Source organism: Aquarana catesbeiana, linkage group LG01 (assembly GCF_042186555.1).
Source record: "Aquarana catesbeiana isolate 2022-GZ linkage group LG01, ASM4218655v1, whole genome shotgun sequence".
Classification (NCBI taxonomy): Eukaryota; Metazoa; Chordata; class Amphibia; order Anura; family Ranidae; genus Aquarana; species Aquarana catesbeiana.
The window spans coordinates 969,480,773-969,498,265 of NC_133324.1; the positions used below are offsets into that span (position 1 = coordinate 969,480,773).

The 17,493-nt window shown below is 47.7% G+C and overlaps 1 protein-coding gene across 1 annotated transcript in view; it reads right to left on the reverse strand.

Moving 5' to 3' along the window:
* Nucleotides 1-820: 820 nt before the first annotated feature.
* The window catches only part of LOC141122543 (proteinase-activated receptor 1-like), a 105,796-nt gene continuing 89,123 nt past the window's right edge, over nt 821-17,493 (reverse strand). The window contains exons 8-9 of the mRNA XM_073611982.1: nt 13,392-13,409; nt 821-9,149 (exon numbers count right to left, since the gene is read on the reverse strand). Of these exons, the coding sequence (XP_073468083.1) occupies nt 8,179-9,149; nt 13,392-13,409 (989 nt within the window). The 3' untranslated portion in view covers nt 821-8,178. The remainder of the gene's footprint in view (nt 9,150-13,391; nt 13,410-17,493) is intronic.

Below are 17,493 nucleotides of genomic sequence, written 5' to 3' on the forward strand. Positions count from 1 at the left end.
AGTTTCCTCCGGGTACTCCGGTTTCCTCCCACATTTCAAAGACATGTTGGTAGGTCAATTAGATCATGTCTAAATTGGCCCTAGTATGAGTGTGATTTAGGGACCTTAGATTGTAAGCTCCTTGAGGGTAGGGACCAGGCTCTTTCTGGTGGTGTGGGTACAGCGTGGCTCTCTCTGGTGGCGTGGGTACAGCGTGGCTCTTTCTGGTGGTGCGGGTACAGATTGTACACTGAGCATCTATGATTGGAGAGACATACACTGTCTGCAGTCATAAACAAGCCTGCCCATCAGCACTTTATAACAGACTTTATTTGCTTCGCTTCATATCCATATCCAAAGGGGTTTTCATAACCATTCTCAGAACTATAAAAAAAGTAATCTAAAGGAGTCCCCAAACTGTAAAGACCTTCACACATCCCATGCACTGGGCATCATTTCACTCCAGCCCCATACCCCCCCCACCTGTTTTTTTTTCTTAATTTTGTAAGTAAGCCCAGCCCCCAGCTGTCACTATTGTCTTGGCCAGAATGATGTCTTCTGTGCTCAGAAAACTCCTGGGACATGCATGTCACATAGCCCAGGATGCTTCAGGTTCCATTCATGCAGCTGGAGAATGGCAGACCCAGGGGAGCATCATCAGGGACCAGGTTGCCAGAACCAGTAGGAGGCACCTGACACTTAATGTCAGGACCAAAGATGGCGGCACAGGACCCTGCCTCTGCCAGCAGCACAGGGGATCACAGCAGAATAACGCTGGGTCTGAGTCGAGGACAATGCTACATGACAACTAAAAGAGGAGTAAAAAATGGATAGGGGGGTGAATGAAATTCCTCTTTAGGTTCTTTGATAAGGAAAGCAACAACCTCTGTTCATGACCATAGGATTTGAAAGTTTATTCAGAAGAAAAGAGTTACAAAGTAAATATTAGAAAGTAGAAAGATTAGCAGTTGCAGGTTGTGCCAAGATTTTTAAACTTGAATTTAGGACAGTTGCAATGTATGAACTCCCAAAATATATCATTTTACATTTTAACACATTCACTGAAGAGTTTTGCATGAGTAAAACATATAACAGTAACAAGAGACATTTATTTCTGTTATTTTTGAAGACCTTCTTTGGAGACAAATTGTCTCTCTACAGATTGCACAACAAAAAACAGGAAATCGCCCCGGGACTTTAAATGAGGTGAATGCGGTAAGCCAACAATTGACAGAGTAAATGCAGTCTCAAAATGTATTAAAATTGTCATGCAAACATAAACATGAATCATAGCCAAGCCACTGAAATGATACATACAGTAAAAAAAATGTCATTACACGTATCATGGTATAGAATGTAAATTGCAAAGTACACAGGCATGAAAAGTATCCCAACGCATTTCGCAAGACCATGCTGGGTTCATCAGGTGTAGATGCGTGTGTAGTACATCTGTAGGGGGTATAATGAACCAAATAAGTATCAGCACAGATATGATATCATGAAAATTAGTCAAGAGGGTCCAAAACGCATGGCCCTATACTCACCGAAGGCTGGATCAGACTACCAATTGCTTGATACCCAGAGGTGGCAGTAATGAGCGTCCGGCTCGGGAGCTGAGGAGGCAGAGGAAAAACCAACCCAACAGAGCACAAACAGGGGGCAGACATGGCCGGGATGGGGGAATGTGTCACCAAAGATCACCAAAGATCTCCCAGTATCTATTAATAATGTCAACTGAAACATACATGCCTATGTATCAATAGATGCTGTCATAACAGCATAGAAGTAAAGTAGTATATGATAGAAGTATGTATAGGCTGAATCAATCTGGTTCAATAATGGTATGAGCTAAGAATCTAAGGGACAATAGAGAGCTTCTCAGGAAGCCAGGGACATAAGGAAGCTTCTCCAGAAGCCAGAGACACAAGGAAACACTGGGGGTACACTAGGAATATTATCAGACAGCCAGGGAGATAAGCAATCACTGGGGGTATACTATGAATCTCCTCAGGAAGCCAGAGACACGAGAAAGCACTGGCGGTACACTACTTATCTTCTCGGGAAGCCAAGGACACAAGGAAGCACTGGGAAGCCTGGGGGTACACTAGGAATCTTCTCAGCAAACCAGGGATAAAGGGAAGCACTGGGGGTACACTAGGAATCTTCTCAGCAAACCAGGGATAAAGGGAAGCACTGGGGGTACACTAGGAATCTTCTGAGCAAGCCAGAGATACAGTCAAGCACTGGAGGTACACTAGGAATCTTCTCAGCAAGCCAGGGACTTGAGGAAGCACTGGGTGTACACTAGGAAACTTCTTAGGAACCCAGGGACACAAAGAACCACTAAGGGTACACTGGGATTCTTCTTAGGAAGCCATGGACACAAGAAAGCGGGGGGGGGGACACTAGGAATATTCTCTGGAAGCCAGGGACAGGAGAAAACACTGGGGGTACAACCGTTATCTTCTTAGGAAGCCAGGGAACACTGGGGGTACACTACGAATCTTCTGAGAAAGACAGGGACACAGTAAAGCACTGGGGGTACACTAGGAATCTTCTCAGGAAGCCAGGGACATAAGGAAGCACTGGGTATACACTAGGAATCTTCTCAGGAAGCTAGGGACATGAGAAAGTGCTGAGGGTACACCAGTTATTCTCTCAGGTAGCCAGGGACATGAGGAAGCACTGGGGGTACACTAGGATTCCTCTTAGGAAGCCCGAGACACAAGGTTGAACTGGGGGTAAACTAGGAATCTTCTGAGGAAGCCAGGGACACAAGGAATCACTGCATGTACACTAGGATTCTTCTGGGGAAGCCAGGGACACGAGAAAGCACTGGGGGTACACCAGTTATCTTCTCAGGAAGTCAGGGACATAAGCAAGCACTGGGGTACACTAGGAATATTCTAAGGAAGCCAGAGACACCAGTAAGCACTAGGGGTATGCCAGTTATTTTCCCTCAAAGCCAGGGACCCAAGAAAGCGCTGGGGTACACTAGGAATATTATCAGGAGGCCAAGGATGCAAGGAAGCACTGGGAGTACACTAGGAATCTTCTCAGGAAGCCAGAGACACAAGGGAACACTGGGGGGATATTAGGATTCTTCTTTGCAAGCCAGGGACACAAGGAAGCACTGGGGCACACTAGAAATATTCTCAGGAAGCCAAGGATACAAGGAAGCACTGGGGGTACACTAGGAATCTTCTCATGTAGCCAAGAACACAAGGAAGCACTGGGGGTACACCGGTTATCTTTTTAGGAAGCACTGAGGGTACTCTAGGAATCTTCTCAGAAAACCAGGGATACAAGGGAGCCTGGGAGTACACTAGGAATCTTCTCAGCAAACCAGGGATAAAGGGAAGCACTGGGGGGTACACTAGAAATCTTCTGAGCAAGCCAGGGACACAGTCAAGCACTGGAGGTACACTAGGAATCTTCTCAGGAAGCCAGGGACTTGAGAAAGCACTGGGTGTACACTAGGAAACATCTTAGGAACCCAGGGACACAAAGAACCACTGGGGGTACACTGGGATTCTTCTTAGGAAGCCATGGACACAAGAAAGCGGGGGGGGACACTAGGAATATTCTCTGGAAGCCAGGGACATGAGAAAACACTGGGGGTACAACCGTTATCTTCTTAGGAAGCCAGGGAACACTGGGGGTACACTAGGAATCTTCTGAGAAAGACAGGGGCACAGTAAAGCACTGGGGGTACACTAGGAATCTTCTCAGGAAGCCAGGGACATAAGGAAGCACTGGGTGTACACTAGGAATCTTCTCAGGAAGCTAGGGACATGAGAAAGTGCCAAGGGTACACCAGTTATTCTCTCAGGTAGCCAGGGACATGAGGAAGCACTGGGGGTACACTAGGAATCTTCTTAGGAAGCCAGAGACACAAGGTAGAACTGGGGGTAAACTAGGAATCTTCTGAGGAAGCCAGGGACACAAGGGATCACTGGGCGTACACTAGGATTCTTCTGGGGAAGCCAGGGACACGAGAAAGCACTGGGGGTACACCAGTTATCTTCTCAGGAAGTCAGGGACATATGCAAGCACTGGGGGTACACTAGGAATATTCTAAGGAAGCCAGAGACACCAGTAAGCACTAGGGGTATGCCAGTTATTTTCCCATAAAGCCAGGGACCCAAGGAAGCGCTGGGGTACACTAGGAATATTATCAGGAGGCCAAGGATGCAAGGAAGCACTGGGGGTACACTAGGAATCTTCTTAGGAAACCAGGGATATGAGGAAAGCCCTGGGGATACACTAGGAATCTTCTGAGGAATCCAGGGACACAGTGAAGCACTGGGGGTACACTAGGAATCTTCAGGAAGCCAGGGACACAAGGAAGCACTGTGGGTTCACTAGAATTTCTTTCTGGAAGCCAGGGACATGAGAGGAACTAGGGGTACACTAGATATCTTCTCAGGAAGCCAGAGACACAAGGGAACACTGGGGGGATATTAGGATTCTTCTTTGGAAGCCAGGGACACAAGGAAGCACTGGGGCACACTAGAAATATTCTCAGGAAGCCAAGGATACAAGGAAGCACTGGGGGTACACTAGGAATCGTCTCATGTAGCCAAGAACACAAGGAAGCACTGGGGGTACACCGGTTATCTTTTTAGGAAGCACTGGGGGTACACTAGGAGTACTGAGGAAACCAGAGACACAATTAAGCACTGGGTGTACACTAGAAATCTTCTTAGGAAGTCAGGGACACAAGGAAGAACTGTGGGTACACTAGGAATATTCTCTGGAAGCCAGGGACACGATAAAGCACTGGAGATACACTAGTTATCTTCTCGGGTAACCAGGGACACAAGGAAGCACTGGAGGTACACTAGGAATCCACTGATGAAGCCAGGGACACGAGAAAGCACTGAGGGTACACTAGGAATATTCTCAGCAAGCCAAGGACACAAGAAAGCACTGGGGGTAAACTAGGAGTCTTCTCAGGAAACCAGGGACACAAGAAAGCACTGGGGGTAACCTAGGATTATTCTGATGAAGCCAGGGACACGAGGAAGCACTGGGGGTAAACTAGGAATCTTCTTAGGAAACCAGTGACACAAGGAAGCACTGGGGGTACGGCGGTAGGATTCTTCTGAGGTAGCCAAGGACAGAAGGAAGCACTGGGAGTACACTAGGAATATTCTCAGGAAGCCAAGGACACAAGTAAGCACTGGGGTACACTAGGAATCTTCTCAGGAAACCAGGGATATGAGGAAGCACTGGGGGGTACACCAGGATTCTTCTGAGGAAGTCAGGGACAGAGGAAGCCAGGGACACAAGAAAGCACTGGGGGTACACCAGTTATCTTCTCAGGAAGCCATAGACATGAGGAAGCACTGGGGGTACACTAGGAATATTCACAGGAAGCCAAGGACACAAGAAAGCACTGGGGCACACTAGGAATCTTCTGAGGAAGGCAGGGACACGGAAAGAACTGGGGGTATACTAGAAATATTTTTAAGAAGCCAGGGACACGGGGTAGAACTGGGGGTAAACTAGGATGCTTCTGAGGAAGCCAGGGACATGTGAAAGCACTGGGGTACACTAGGAATATTCTCTGGTAACCAAGGACACAAGGAAGCACTGGGGATACACTAGGAATATTCTCAGGAAGCCAGGGATCCAAGGAAGCAATGGGGGTACACTAGGATTCTTCTGAGGAAACCAGGGATCCAAGGAAGCAATGGGGGTACACTAGGATTCTTCTGAGAAAGCCAGGGACACAAGGAAGCATTGGGGATACACTAGGAATCTTCTTAGGAAGCCAGTGACAGGAGGAAGCACTGGGGTACACTAGGAATTGTCTTTGGAAGACGGAACATAAGGCAGCACTGGGGGTACACTAGAATTCTTCTGTGGAAGCCAGGGACACGAGAAAGCACTGGGGGTACATTAGTTATCTTATCAGGAAGTCAGGGACATAAGGAAGCACTGGGGGTGCACTAGTAAACTTCTCATGAATTTAGGGACATCAGAAAGCACTGGGGGTATACTTGGAATCTTTTCAGAAAGCCAGGTACACGAGGAAGCACTGGGGGTACACTAGGAATCTTCTTAGGAAGCCAGGGACATAAGGAAGCACTGGGGTACACAAGGAGTTTTCTTTGGAAGCCAGTGACATAAGGAAGCACTGGGGGTACACTAGGGTTCCTCTGTGGAAGCCGGGGACACGAGAATCTTATCAGGAAGTCAGGGACATAAGGAAGCACTGGGGGTTGACCTAGTAATCTTCTAATGAATTCAGGGACATCAGAAAGCACTGGGGTTACACTTGGAATCTTCTCAGAAAGCCAGAGACATGAGGAAGCACTGGGGGTACACTAGACATCTTCTAAGAAAGCCAAAGGCACAAGGAAGCACTGGGGGTACACTAGGAATCTTTTCAGAAATCCAGGAACACATGCAAGCACTAGGAGTACACTAGACATCTTCTCGGGAAGCCAGGAACACATGCAAGCACCGGGGTTACACTAGGAATATTCTCAGGAAGCCAGTGACACAAGGAAGCACTGGGGTTACACTAGGAACATTCTCGGAAAGCCAGGGACATGTGGAAGCACTGGGGGTACACTAGACATCTTCTCAGGAAACTGAGGACACAAGGAAGCACTGGGGCAACACTTGGAATATTCTCAGAAAGCCACGGACACGAGGAAGCACTGAGGGTACACTAGACATCTTCTCAGGAAACCAAGGACACAAGGAAGCACTGGAGTTACACTTGGAATATTCTCAGAAAGCCAGGGACACGAGGAAGCACTGGGGGTGACTAGACATCTTCTCAGAAAGCCAAGGGCACAAGGAAGCACTGGGGCTGCACTAGATATATTCTCAGGAAACCAAGGACACAAGGAAGCACTGGGGTTACACTAGTTATCTTCTCAGGATGCCCGGGACATGAGGAAGCACTGGGGGTACACTAGGGATATTCTCAGGAAGCCAAGGACACAAGGAAGCACTGGGGGTAAACTAGGAATCTTCTCAGGAAACCAGTGACACAAGGAAGCACTGGTGGTACAGTAGGATTCTTCTAAGGAAGCCAAGGACAGAAGGAAGCACTGGGAGTACACTAGGAATATTCTCAGAAGGCCAAGGACACAAGGAAGCACTGGGGTACACTAGGAATCTTCTCAGGAAACCAGGAATACGAGGAAGCACTGGGGGTACACCAGGATTCTTCTGAGGAAGTCAGGGACAGAGGAAGCCAGGGACACAAAAAAGCACTGGGGGTACACCAGTTATCCTCTCAGGAAGCCATGGACATGAGGAAGCACTGGGGGTATACTAGGAATATTCACAGTTAGTCAAGGACACAAGAAAGCACTGGGGTACACTAGGAATTTTCTCAGGAAACCAGGGATATGAGAAAGCACTGTGGGTACATTAGGATTCTTCTGAGGAAAGCAGGGACACGGGAAGCACTGGGGGTATACTAGAAATCTTTTTAAGAAGCCAGGGACATGGGGTAGAACTGGGGGTAAACTGGGATTCTTCTGAGGAAGCCAGGGACATGTGAAAGCACTGGGAGTACACTAGGAATATTCTCAGGTAACCATTGACACAAGGAAGCACTGGGTGTACACTAGTTATCTGCTCAGGAAGCACTGGGGGTACACTAGGAGTATTAAGGAATCCAGTGCACAATTAACCACTGGGTGTACACTAGGAATCTTCTTAGGAAGTCAAGGACGCAAGGAAGCAGTGGGTGTACATTAGGAATCTTCTTAGGAAGCCAGGGACACAAGGAAGAACTGGGGGTACACTAGGAATATTCTCTGGAAGCAGGTACATGAGAAAGCACTGGAGGTACACCAGTTATCTTCTTAGGAAGCCAGGGACATGAGAAAGCACTGAGGGTACACTAGGAATATTCTAAGGAAGCAAAGGACACAAGGAAGCACTGGGGGTAAACTAGGAATCTTCTCAGAAAACCAGGGATACAAGGAAGTAATGGGGGTACTCTAGGATTCTTCTGAAAAAGCCAGGGATACAAGGAAGCATTGGGGATACACTAGGAATCTTCTTATGAAGCCAGTGACAGGAGGAAGCACTGGGGTATACTAGGAATTGTCTTTGGAAGCCAGGGACACGAGAAAGCACTGGGGGTACACTACCTCATCAAGTTATATAAACCGGGAAGTTTCAGGGGGTTTGTTAGAACTTTTTCTCTTTTTGGATGAGAACTCAATGCTGTTTGACTAGTGCTTTATAATCTCTCCTACAACCCAGCAGGCTGTACGCATGTCTCTGCCATTGGGAAGATGCATAGTAATAGATAAGAGGGTCCAGACAACAACTGACACTGCTCATACTGACGCAGACAATGTAGACGACATACAGGAAGGTACTGGCTTGTTTATAGACCTGCAGGTAATGCATGAACCAAATAACATTGGCTGGGCCAAAGCAGAGAACAAACATACACAGCACAACCACAGTCAGGAAGACGGCTCGGGATCTCTTCTGGGCACCCTTGATGCTCAGTGTGCTGAGGCTGCGGACGATTCCAAAGTAACAGAAGGTTGTAATAATTAAAGGTAAGAAATATAAAAGAGCCATATAAATAGGGAAGTAGTAGTTAACATAAAACTTGTAAAAAGAATCGACATCCTGAACATCAGAACAAGTTGTGATCTTTAGGAGTGGAAATTTTTGGGTTTGTCGCCTTATGAGAAGTGGCACGGTGCTGGCGATCGAGATCGCCCAGATGCAGCAACACACCAGCCAGGCTCGTCTCATTGTGCGCCAGGGAAGGGACTGGACCGGATAGACCAGAGCTAGGAACCGGTCCACACTGATACTCGTCATCAGCAGGATGGATCCACGCATGTTACTGTAAAACGTGGCAGTGACAAATCGGCACATCCCTTCCCCCATCAGCCAGTTATTTCCTGAGAATCGGTACACAATGTGAAAAGGAAGAATACTAGCAAAGAGAACATCAGCAGTGGCTAGGTTCAGCAGGTACACCACTCCTGGCTTCTTCACCTTCACCTTCACCAAGAACATGATAATCGCCATTATATTGAGAGGAAGAGCCACGAGGAGAACCACAGTATAGACGGAGGGCACAAACTTCGTCAGCCACCAGTTATTCAGATATGTTTTCAATGGAAATATGTAGATTGGTTGGGTTGAATTCCTAGATTCTTTATCTGAAAACATCAAAATATGAGCTGAAGTCTTTGAGTAAGAAACATTTTGAAGTCATTTTCACATTACAACAAACAGGAGGACAGCCGATCATCTCTCATGTGCCCCCTTAATGTTAAGTGCTCAGTTGGTTTCAATACAAGTGAAGATTAACACCCAAGTGTCTTCAAAATATATTCATGCTTCTGTGCTTATCTTTCACCAGGTAAAAAACCTGCTTATCGTAAGAAACAAGAAACATGCATATAATGTGTATTGCTCAAAACTTCAGTGTACAGAGCCCAGCTCTTCAATCCTCTTAACCTTGCTCCAGATGGCTGCTTCCTCAAACTCCATCAAACAGCTCACACCTCTATAGCCAGGTTATAAAAGATATAAGGCTCAAACATAGTGTACCCTGCTAAAACAAATTTATTATTCCCATGCAAGACATACATAACGCTGTAGATATCTAATGTAGCAAAGTCCGGGACCTCTAGAGTCAGGTACAGCTGACATCCTTCTGTGTAGAGGGGGTTGCGAGGCATGGTGGGTGCAAAATGAACAGGTGGGCACCAGACACTTTTTGAATGCAAAGAGAATTATTGTCTCCTGAACAGAACTGTGGGAGAGAGGGTTAGGCCCAGGACACCCTTAAGTAGATGCAATGATAATTGGCAGACTCCGAGACTTCTATAGGTAGACAGCTATACAGGTGAAGACCTCCAGCCGGACACCACTTCTGTATAGGTAGGACCGCTGTCTCCTATGGCAACAATCTTGTAGCAGTTACAACGGAAGTTGTATTCAACTATTGACAACAGAAAAAGTTCTCTGCTTACTCCACAGTCACTCACCGTGGGTCTTCACTCAATGAGCTTCCAGTCTTTCACTAAACTTCGGATCTTCCTCAAGCGTCACCCCCGCTTCTTTGCTGGGTCCCTGGCTTGGCACTCACAGATAGTCTTCAAGCGTCAAGCCTGCTGACCAGCTAGGCAGTGGCGTACCTATGGGGGGGGCATGTGCCACATATTGGGGGGTGTCAGGCCAGCTATCAGGGCTGGGACAAGGCAGGGCAGGTGCTCTGTAGTCGTGGCTGGCTCTCTATATTCGTGCGTGTCAGCAGCTGCTGCTCTGTGTTATTCAGCTCACAGTCGGGCTCTTTACTGCCACCTCTGTCTGCTTCCTGCATATGTACCCCTCGTGTGTACTGTACTATATTTTGGATTGCAGCTCCTCTTGTGTCTCACAGGGACATGTAGAAACAGGACCTGGGACTAGGAAGACCACCTTTACATGTGGGTGTACACTGAGTGTGTAGAGGTGTAAGGGGGACTGAGTGTGTAGAGGTGTGAGGGGGGCTGAGTGTGTAGAGGTGTGAGGGGGACTGAGTGCATATAGGTGTGAGGGGGACTGAGTGCGTAGAGATGTGAGGGGGACTGAGTGTGTAGAGGTGTGAGGGGGGCTGAGTGCGTATAGGTGTGAGGGGGGCTGAGTGCGTAGAGGTGTGAGGGAGGCTGAGTGTGTAGAGGTGTGAGGGGGATTGAGTGCGTAGAGGTGTGAGGGAGGCTGAGTGCGTAGAGGTGTGAGGGGGGCTGAGTGCGTAGAGGTGTGAGGGAGGCTGAGTGCATAGAGGGGTGAGGGGGATTGAGTGCGTAGAGGTGTGAGGGAGGCTGAGTGCATAGAGGTGTGAGGGGGACTGAGTGCGTAGAGGTGTGAGGGAGGCTGAGTGCGTGTAGGTGTGAGGGGGGCTGAGTGCGTAGAGGTGTGAGGGAGGCTGAGTGCATAGAGATGTGAGGGGGACTGAGTGCGTAGAGGTGTGAGGGAGGCTGAGTGCGTAGAGGTGTGAGGGGGGCTGAGTGCGTAGAGGTGTGAGGGGGACTGAGTGCGTAGAGATGTGAGGGGGGCTGAGTGCGTAGAGATGTGAGGGGGACTGAGTGCATAGAGGTGTGAGGGGGGCTTAGTGCGTAGAGGTGTGAGGGGGACTGAGTGTGTAGAGGTGTGAGGGGGGCTGAGTGCGTAGAGGTGTGAGGGGGGCTGAGTGCGTAGAGGTGTGAGGGGGACTGAGTGTGTAGAGGTGTGGGGGGGACTGAGTGCATAGAGGTGTGAGGGGGCTGAGTGCGTAGAGGTGTGAGGGGGACTGAGTGCGTAGAGGTGTGAGGGGGACTGAGTGCGCAGAGGAGAGGTGTGAAGAGGACTGGATGCGTAGAGGTGTGAAGAGGACTGGATGTGTAGAGGTGTGAGGGGGACTGAGTGTGTAGAGGTGTGAGGGGGGCTGAGTGCGTAGAGGTGTGAGGGGGGACTGAGTGCGTAGAGGTGTGAGGAGGACTGAGTGCGTAGAGGTGTGAGGGGGGCTGAGTGCGTAGAGGTGTGAGGGGGACTGATTGCGTAGAGGTGTGAGGGGGCTGGGGAGGGGATCTGGGGGTCCCCTTTTTAAAGCGGGCTTCCAGATCCTTATAAGCCCCCCCACCCGCAGACCCCCACAACCACCGGGCAAGGGTTGTGGGGATGAAGCCCTTGTCCCCATCAACATGGGGACAAGATGCTTTGGGGACCCAAAAGCATCCTCCCCATGTTCAGGGCATGTGGTCTGGTACGGCTCTCTCGTCCCCCCCTATTTTCCTGAGGCCTGCCAGGTTGCATGCTTGCATAAGGGTCTGGTATGGATTTTGGGGGGGACCCCTACGCCATTTTTTAAAAAATTTGGTACAGGGTTGCCCTTAATATCCATACCAGACCTGAAGGGCCTGGTATGGATTTTGGGGGGACCCCCACGCAATTTTTTTTTTAAATTTTGGTACAGGGTTCCCCTAATATTCATATCAGACGCAAAAGGCCTGGTAATGGACTGGGGGGGAACCCATGCCGTTTTTTTCAATGATTTTTATCTATATTGCCGAGACACGACAATCCATTACAGCCGCGAATAGTTTTAAATTACTTTTTTTCCTTTAGAAATGTAATTTTGCTGTGGTATTGTTCTAAATACGGGAAAACTGCGCCACTTTACAGGCATACTATAGACACCCCCCAGGCACGATATTTAAAGGAATATTTCATTTTTATTGTTTCACTTTATGCATCTTTAAAATCACTAGCATTTTTAAAACTTTTTTTGCATTGATACATGTCCCCTGGGGCAGGACCCGGGTCCCCAAACACTTTATGACAATAACTTGCATATAAGCCTTTAAAATGAGCACTTTTGATTTTTCATGTTCGTGTCCCATAGACTTTAAAGGTGTTTGCATGTTCGTCCAAATTTTTTGCCCGTTCGCATGTTCTGGTGCAAACCGAACCTGGGGCGGTGGGGGTTCGGCTCATCCTTATCTGTCCTTCGGATCGGGTGCAGGCGCCGCCATTCCAACTAAGGGAAACCGGCAGTGGAGCCTTGAGGCTTTACTCCCGGTTTCCTACTGCACATGCTCGAGTCGCACGGTACTTTGTGAATGGCCAGCTTGTCTTCTGGGACACACACAGGTCCCAAAAGACAGCAGGGGGGCTCACCGCAAAAAGGTACCAAAGAAAAAAACTCTTTTTTTAAATATCCAAAAAACAAGGGGTGGGGGGGGTGGTCTTTCGTTTAAGACCACCTCTCCAAAAGTGGGTGGAACTCCACTTTAACACAGTGATTTCCTATAATCTTCAGCTCCATCTAGTGGCCATAATGTGGTATTTTTTTATGACATTTCTCAATCAGAATAAGAACTGCATTATGATCACTAGATGGAGTTGATGATTAAGGATGGGCTCAGGAGTGTTTGAACTCTCCTGAGCTCTCCGGCCAAGAAGTTGTCAAAGCCAGCAGCCAATCATAGGCAGTGAAGGCATTCCCTAAACCACAGCTACAAGTAAGCATCAAAGCGTACTGTGGGGCAGGGAATGCCTCCGCTGCTTATGATTGGCTCCATCCAGCACCAGGCCCATAGGTTTCTTTCTTTATTTAGGAGCGCATGGTCCACATTGAAACTATTGCCAACCATTTGAATGACCTCTGATTGGCTGACAGCTTTGACAACTTCCCAGTAAGGAGAGCTCAGATGGGTTTGGATTTGTGTCTGATCACGCCTGAGCTTGTCACTTATGGTGACACCACATTACCCAAAGTCTGATAGGGTGTCACAAGAACAGAAAGTAATAGGGAGACCACAGACCTTTCCACACTCCATCCAATAAACAAACAAGAGTTGGCTGGAGTTCCACTTTAAGTTACATTTTTGATGAATGGAAACATAAAAAGATATTTAGTAATGAAAGCTCCTTACCTGGATAGGGAAAGATCTCTGAAAGTAAGAGAAGAGAAGGCACAGAGTTAGGTTTGATCTATCATTGATATAAAAGTTATTTTATACACAGTAACGAGGATGTACTACGTGCTCTGAGCCCCAGCAACCAATCAGATCTCAAGTTTCTGTGGTCACATGATAGAAGATATTTTCATTAAGCCCTTATGGTGTTCATACCTCTGATTTGCTGTGTAGCACCCTCCTAGGTAGGTGCTAGAAGAGAGTATAGTTTTTGGTCTTTCTGCTAACCAGGAAGATGGAAGATGGTCTGGTAGACAGAGTGCTCTCTGCCTACCAGAGAGCAGGATCTATTGGTTAGGTCTGCTCATTGTACTCAGGTGCAGCTCAGCTTGTTCTGACTGTCCCCCACTTGTCCAATAGGGAGGCATATTGGACAGTGGGAGGGGGCCTGACAAATAAGTGCACAGGATTTGTTACAGCCCTGGCAATTGGCAGAAGGAAATGTGCTGCATTGCATTGTGGGATACTGTATATATAGCCAGGGTACATGCACTTGGGGTGAGTAGAGCCAGGGAACAGAGCCCATGAGGGAGAGGGGCGGCTGCCCTCTCCTCCACGGAGGCAGTTGAACAGACCTGGGTGGTCGACCCAAGGGCCTAGAGAGAGATGCTGAACCCAGAGGTCCTGCAGAGCTGACTGGAAGAGGGGACATCAGGGAGGATCTGATTCTGCCTACTGTGAGTACAGATCTTTGTCTTTGGGGCCAGTCGAGCGAGGGCCGCCCCCTTCAGCTAGAAGAGTCAGTGGACGGGTGTCAGTAAAGGGGATGCTAGAGAGTATCCTGAAGATAATGTAGTGTGTCAAATCTGCTGCTAGTGAGAGCAAGCAGACTTAACCCTTCCATACATGTGGCTGTATGGTTCAAGCAGTGTGTCTGCTTCCACAGATAATCCGGTGAGGCCAAGTGAGAGTTGTCCTTATCTATTGTGAATAGTTCTAGTTGGAGTATCTCACTCATCCCTTCTCCCATCCAAGTTCCAAATAAAATACAAAAACCCAAATACCTTAGACTGGTCTTTTGAGTAGCGAGCAAAAGGGAGTAAGGGTGGAACAAGTAGGAGCTCTCAGCAACTAAGCAAGAACCCCTAGCAACACAGCAGGAACCCTCAGCACCTAAATGGGAACCATTGGCAACCAGCTGCAGGTAACCAGTGAGAGACCTATGAAGTCAACACTCAGCAAGCCCTAGGGGGACAATGCTATAGTTGTATAATCAGGGGACCATCTCTATCAGTGATGGTCCAATTTCCTGATATAGTAGGCCTTAGGTGTGGTATCACCAAAGGGCCACCTATAATATTCAGGGGACAGCCCTAGAGTGGAGACACATTGGGGTTGATTTAGTAAAGCTGAAGGGGGCAAAATCTGGTGCAGCTCTGTGAGTAAGCTGAGGGCAGTACCAGAGCAGATTTCTCGCCAGGCGGGGACGGTGAAGAAGTGGGAAAACTTCAGCAAGTGCCAAGTCAGGGACCCAGCGGGACAGCAGAGGTGACATTTTTGGAGTGCCAAGCCAGGGACCTTACATATCAGCAGGGATGAAGCTTGAAGAATATCAGTGAGTGCCAAGCCATGGACCCAGCAGGGAAGCGGGGGGGTGGAAGATACTGAGTGCTACAGTGAAAGAGCTCAGGGGATTCAGTGGCTATTGAATCCAAAGTCTAGTAAAAGACTGGGAGTTCATCGAGTGAAGACCCACAGTGAGTGAGTGTGGGGTAAAGAGAACTGTTCGTGTTGCAGAAAGTTGAATACTTTTACTGTTAGTAACAGCTACGAGATTTTTGCCAAAGGAGACAGCGGTCCTACCTATACAGAAATGGTGTCCGGCTGAGGCTTTCACCTGTATAGCTGTCTACCTATAGAAGTATCTTTGCATCTACTTAAGGGTGTCCTGGCCCTTACCCTCTCTCCCACAGTTCTGTTTAAGAGACAATAAATCTCTTTGCATGCAAAAAGTGTCTGGCGCCCACCATTTCATCTTGCATTATACCCACTATGCCTTGGAACCCACTCTACATTGAAGGATGTTGGCTCTCCCTAACTCTGGAGGTCACCATTAAGCCAAAAGAGGCTCTGGACTTTGCTACATATACAGTATCTCACGAAAGTGAGTACACCCCTCACAGTAGTGATTGTACAGCTTGTATAACAGTGTAAATTTGCTGTCCCCTCAAAATAACTCAACGCACAGCCATTAATGTCTAAACCTCTGGCTACAAAATGTAGATATGTGAAATACTGCGCCTACCTTAAAAGTGAGCAGCTGACACAGCAATGAGACTAATTGTGATATAAATGAAGGTATAAAGTGTGGCGCTGAAAATGTGAATAAAGGAATAAAGATAAGAGACTATGTAGGAGAGATAGTTCTTCGAAATATATAAAAAGAAAGTGTTTCACAACTAAAAGGAATGCCAATGATAAAGTTGAAGTCTGTTAAGATGAAACGCGTAGAGTTAATACGCCGGCCTTGGCCACCCTTCATTGCGCTCTGTTTTGCTGATTGTTTTTATTGAATTTATACTTTTTGGATATCCGTTTTTACTTTGCTACCAATAAATCCTGCACGGATTTACACCATGTGGAGACTTTTTTTTCCCTTACATGTTTTTTAACACCCTTTATCTGAAACAGAAGCAAGCTGACATCTGCGTGGTGGGCGTTACCACCTTCCACCCACCTCCACATTTGGCGTTCTTGAGAGTTATCCACCTGCTGAAGGGGTCATCGTGCAGTCCCTCTGGAGAGTTCGGCCTCAGATCTTCAGATTTATGCCTGATTGATCCGCCACCGTACGGTGAGTTGGATCCACCGCTTCTGGTAAGGGTACCTCTCTTCCCCCTGTGTCCCCTCGATGGCGATGGCACTTTCGGGTGCACACTTACCACTGAACATACCTACCTCAGAGACTGTCTGATTTCTGTTGAAACTGCCTCTGCTTACTATCACCATTTTTGGGACTCACATATTTTCCTAAGACCCTTTGTTGGATTTTTTGTATATGTCACACTGCTTGATTAGTTTTCACTAGTCACTGTATTTTCCTTTGCAGTTTATTGCACCCACAATGTTTTGTGTCACATTTCATTGTCAGTTGTGACACATTGTAGTTTTGCTGATGAACGAATTCATAATGTATGACACTGTTGCTTTTACCATTTTTATCATTGGCATTCCTTTTAGTTGTGAAACACTTTCTTTTTATATATTTCTTTAAGAGAAGAACTATCTCTCTCCTACATAGTCTCTTATCTTTATTCCTTCATTCACATTTTCAGCGCCACACTTTATACCTTCAAAAGTGAGTACACCCCTAAGTGAAAATGTCAAAATTGGGCCCAAAGTGTCAATATTTTGTGTGGCCACCATTATTTTCCAGCACTACCTTAACCCTCTTAACCTTCTTAACCCTCTTGGCCATGGAGTTCACCAGAGCTTCACCGGTTGCCACTGGAGTCCTCTTCTATTCCTTCATGATGACATCACAGAGCTGGTGGATGTTAGAGACCTTGCGATCCTCCACCTTCTGTCTGGAGACATGCTTGGCCAGTTCATCGCCTTTACCCTCAGCTTCTTTAGCAAGGCAGTGGTCGTCTTGGAGGTGTGTTTGGGGTTGTTATCATGTTGGAATACTGCCCTGCACCCCAGTCCCAGAAGGGAGGGGATCATGCTCTGCTTCAGTATGTCACAGTACATGTTGGCTTTCATGGTTCCCTCAATGAACTGTAGCTCCCCAGTGGCGGCAGCACTCATGCAGCTCCAGACCATGACACTCCCACCACCATGCTTGACTGTAGGCAAGACACACTTGTCTTTGTAGTCCTCAACCTGGTTGCCTCCACACACGCTTGTCACCATCTGAACCAAATACGTTTATCTTGGTCTCTTCAGACTACAGGACATGGTTCCAGTAATCCATGTCTTTGGTCTGCTTCTCTTCAGCAAACTGTTTGCTGGCTTTCTTGTGCATCATCTTTAGAAGAGGCTTCCTTATGGGATGACAGCCATGCAGACCAATTTGATGCAGTGTGTGGCGTATGGTCTGAGCACTGACAGGCTGACC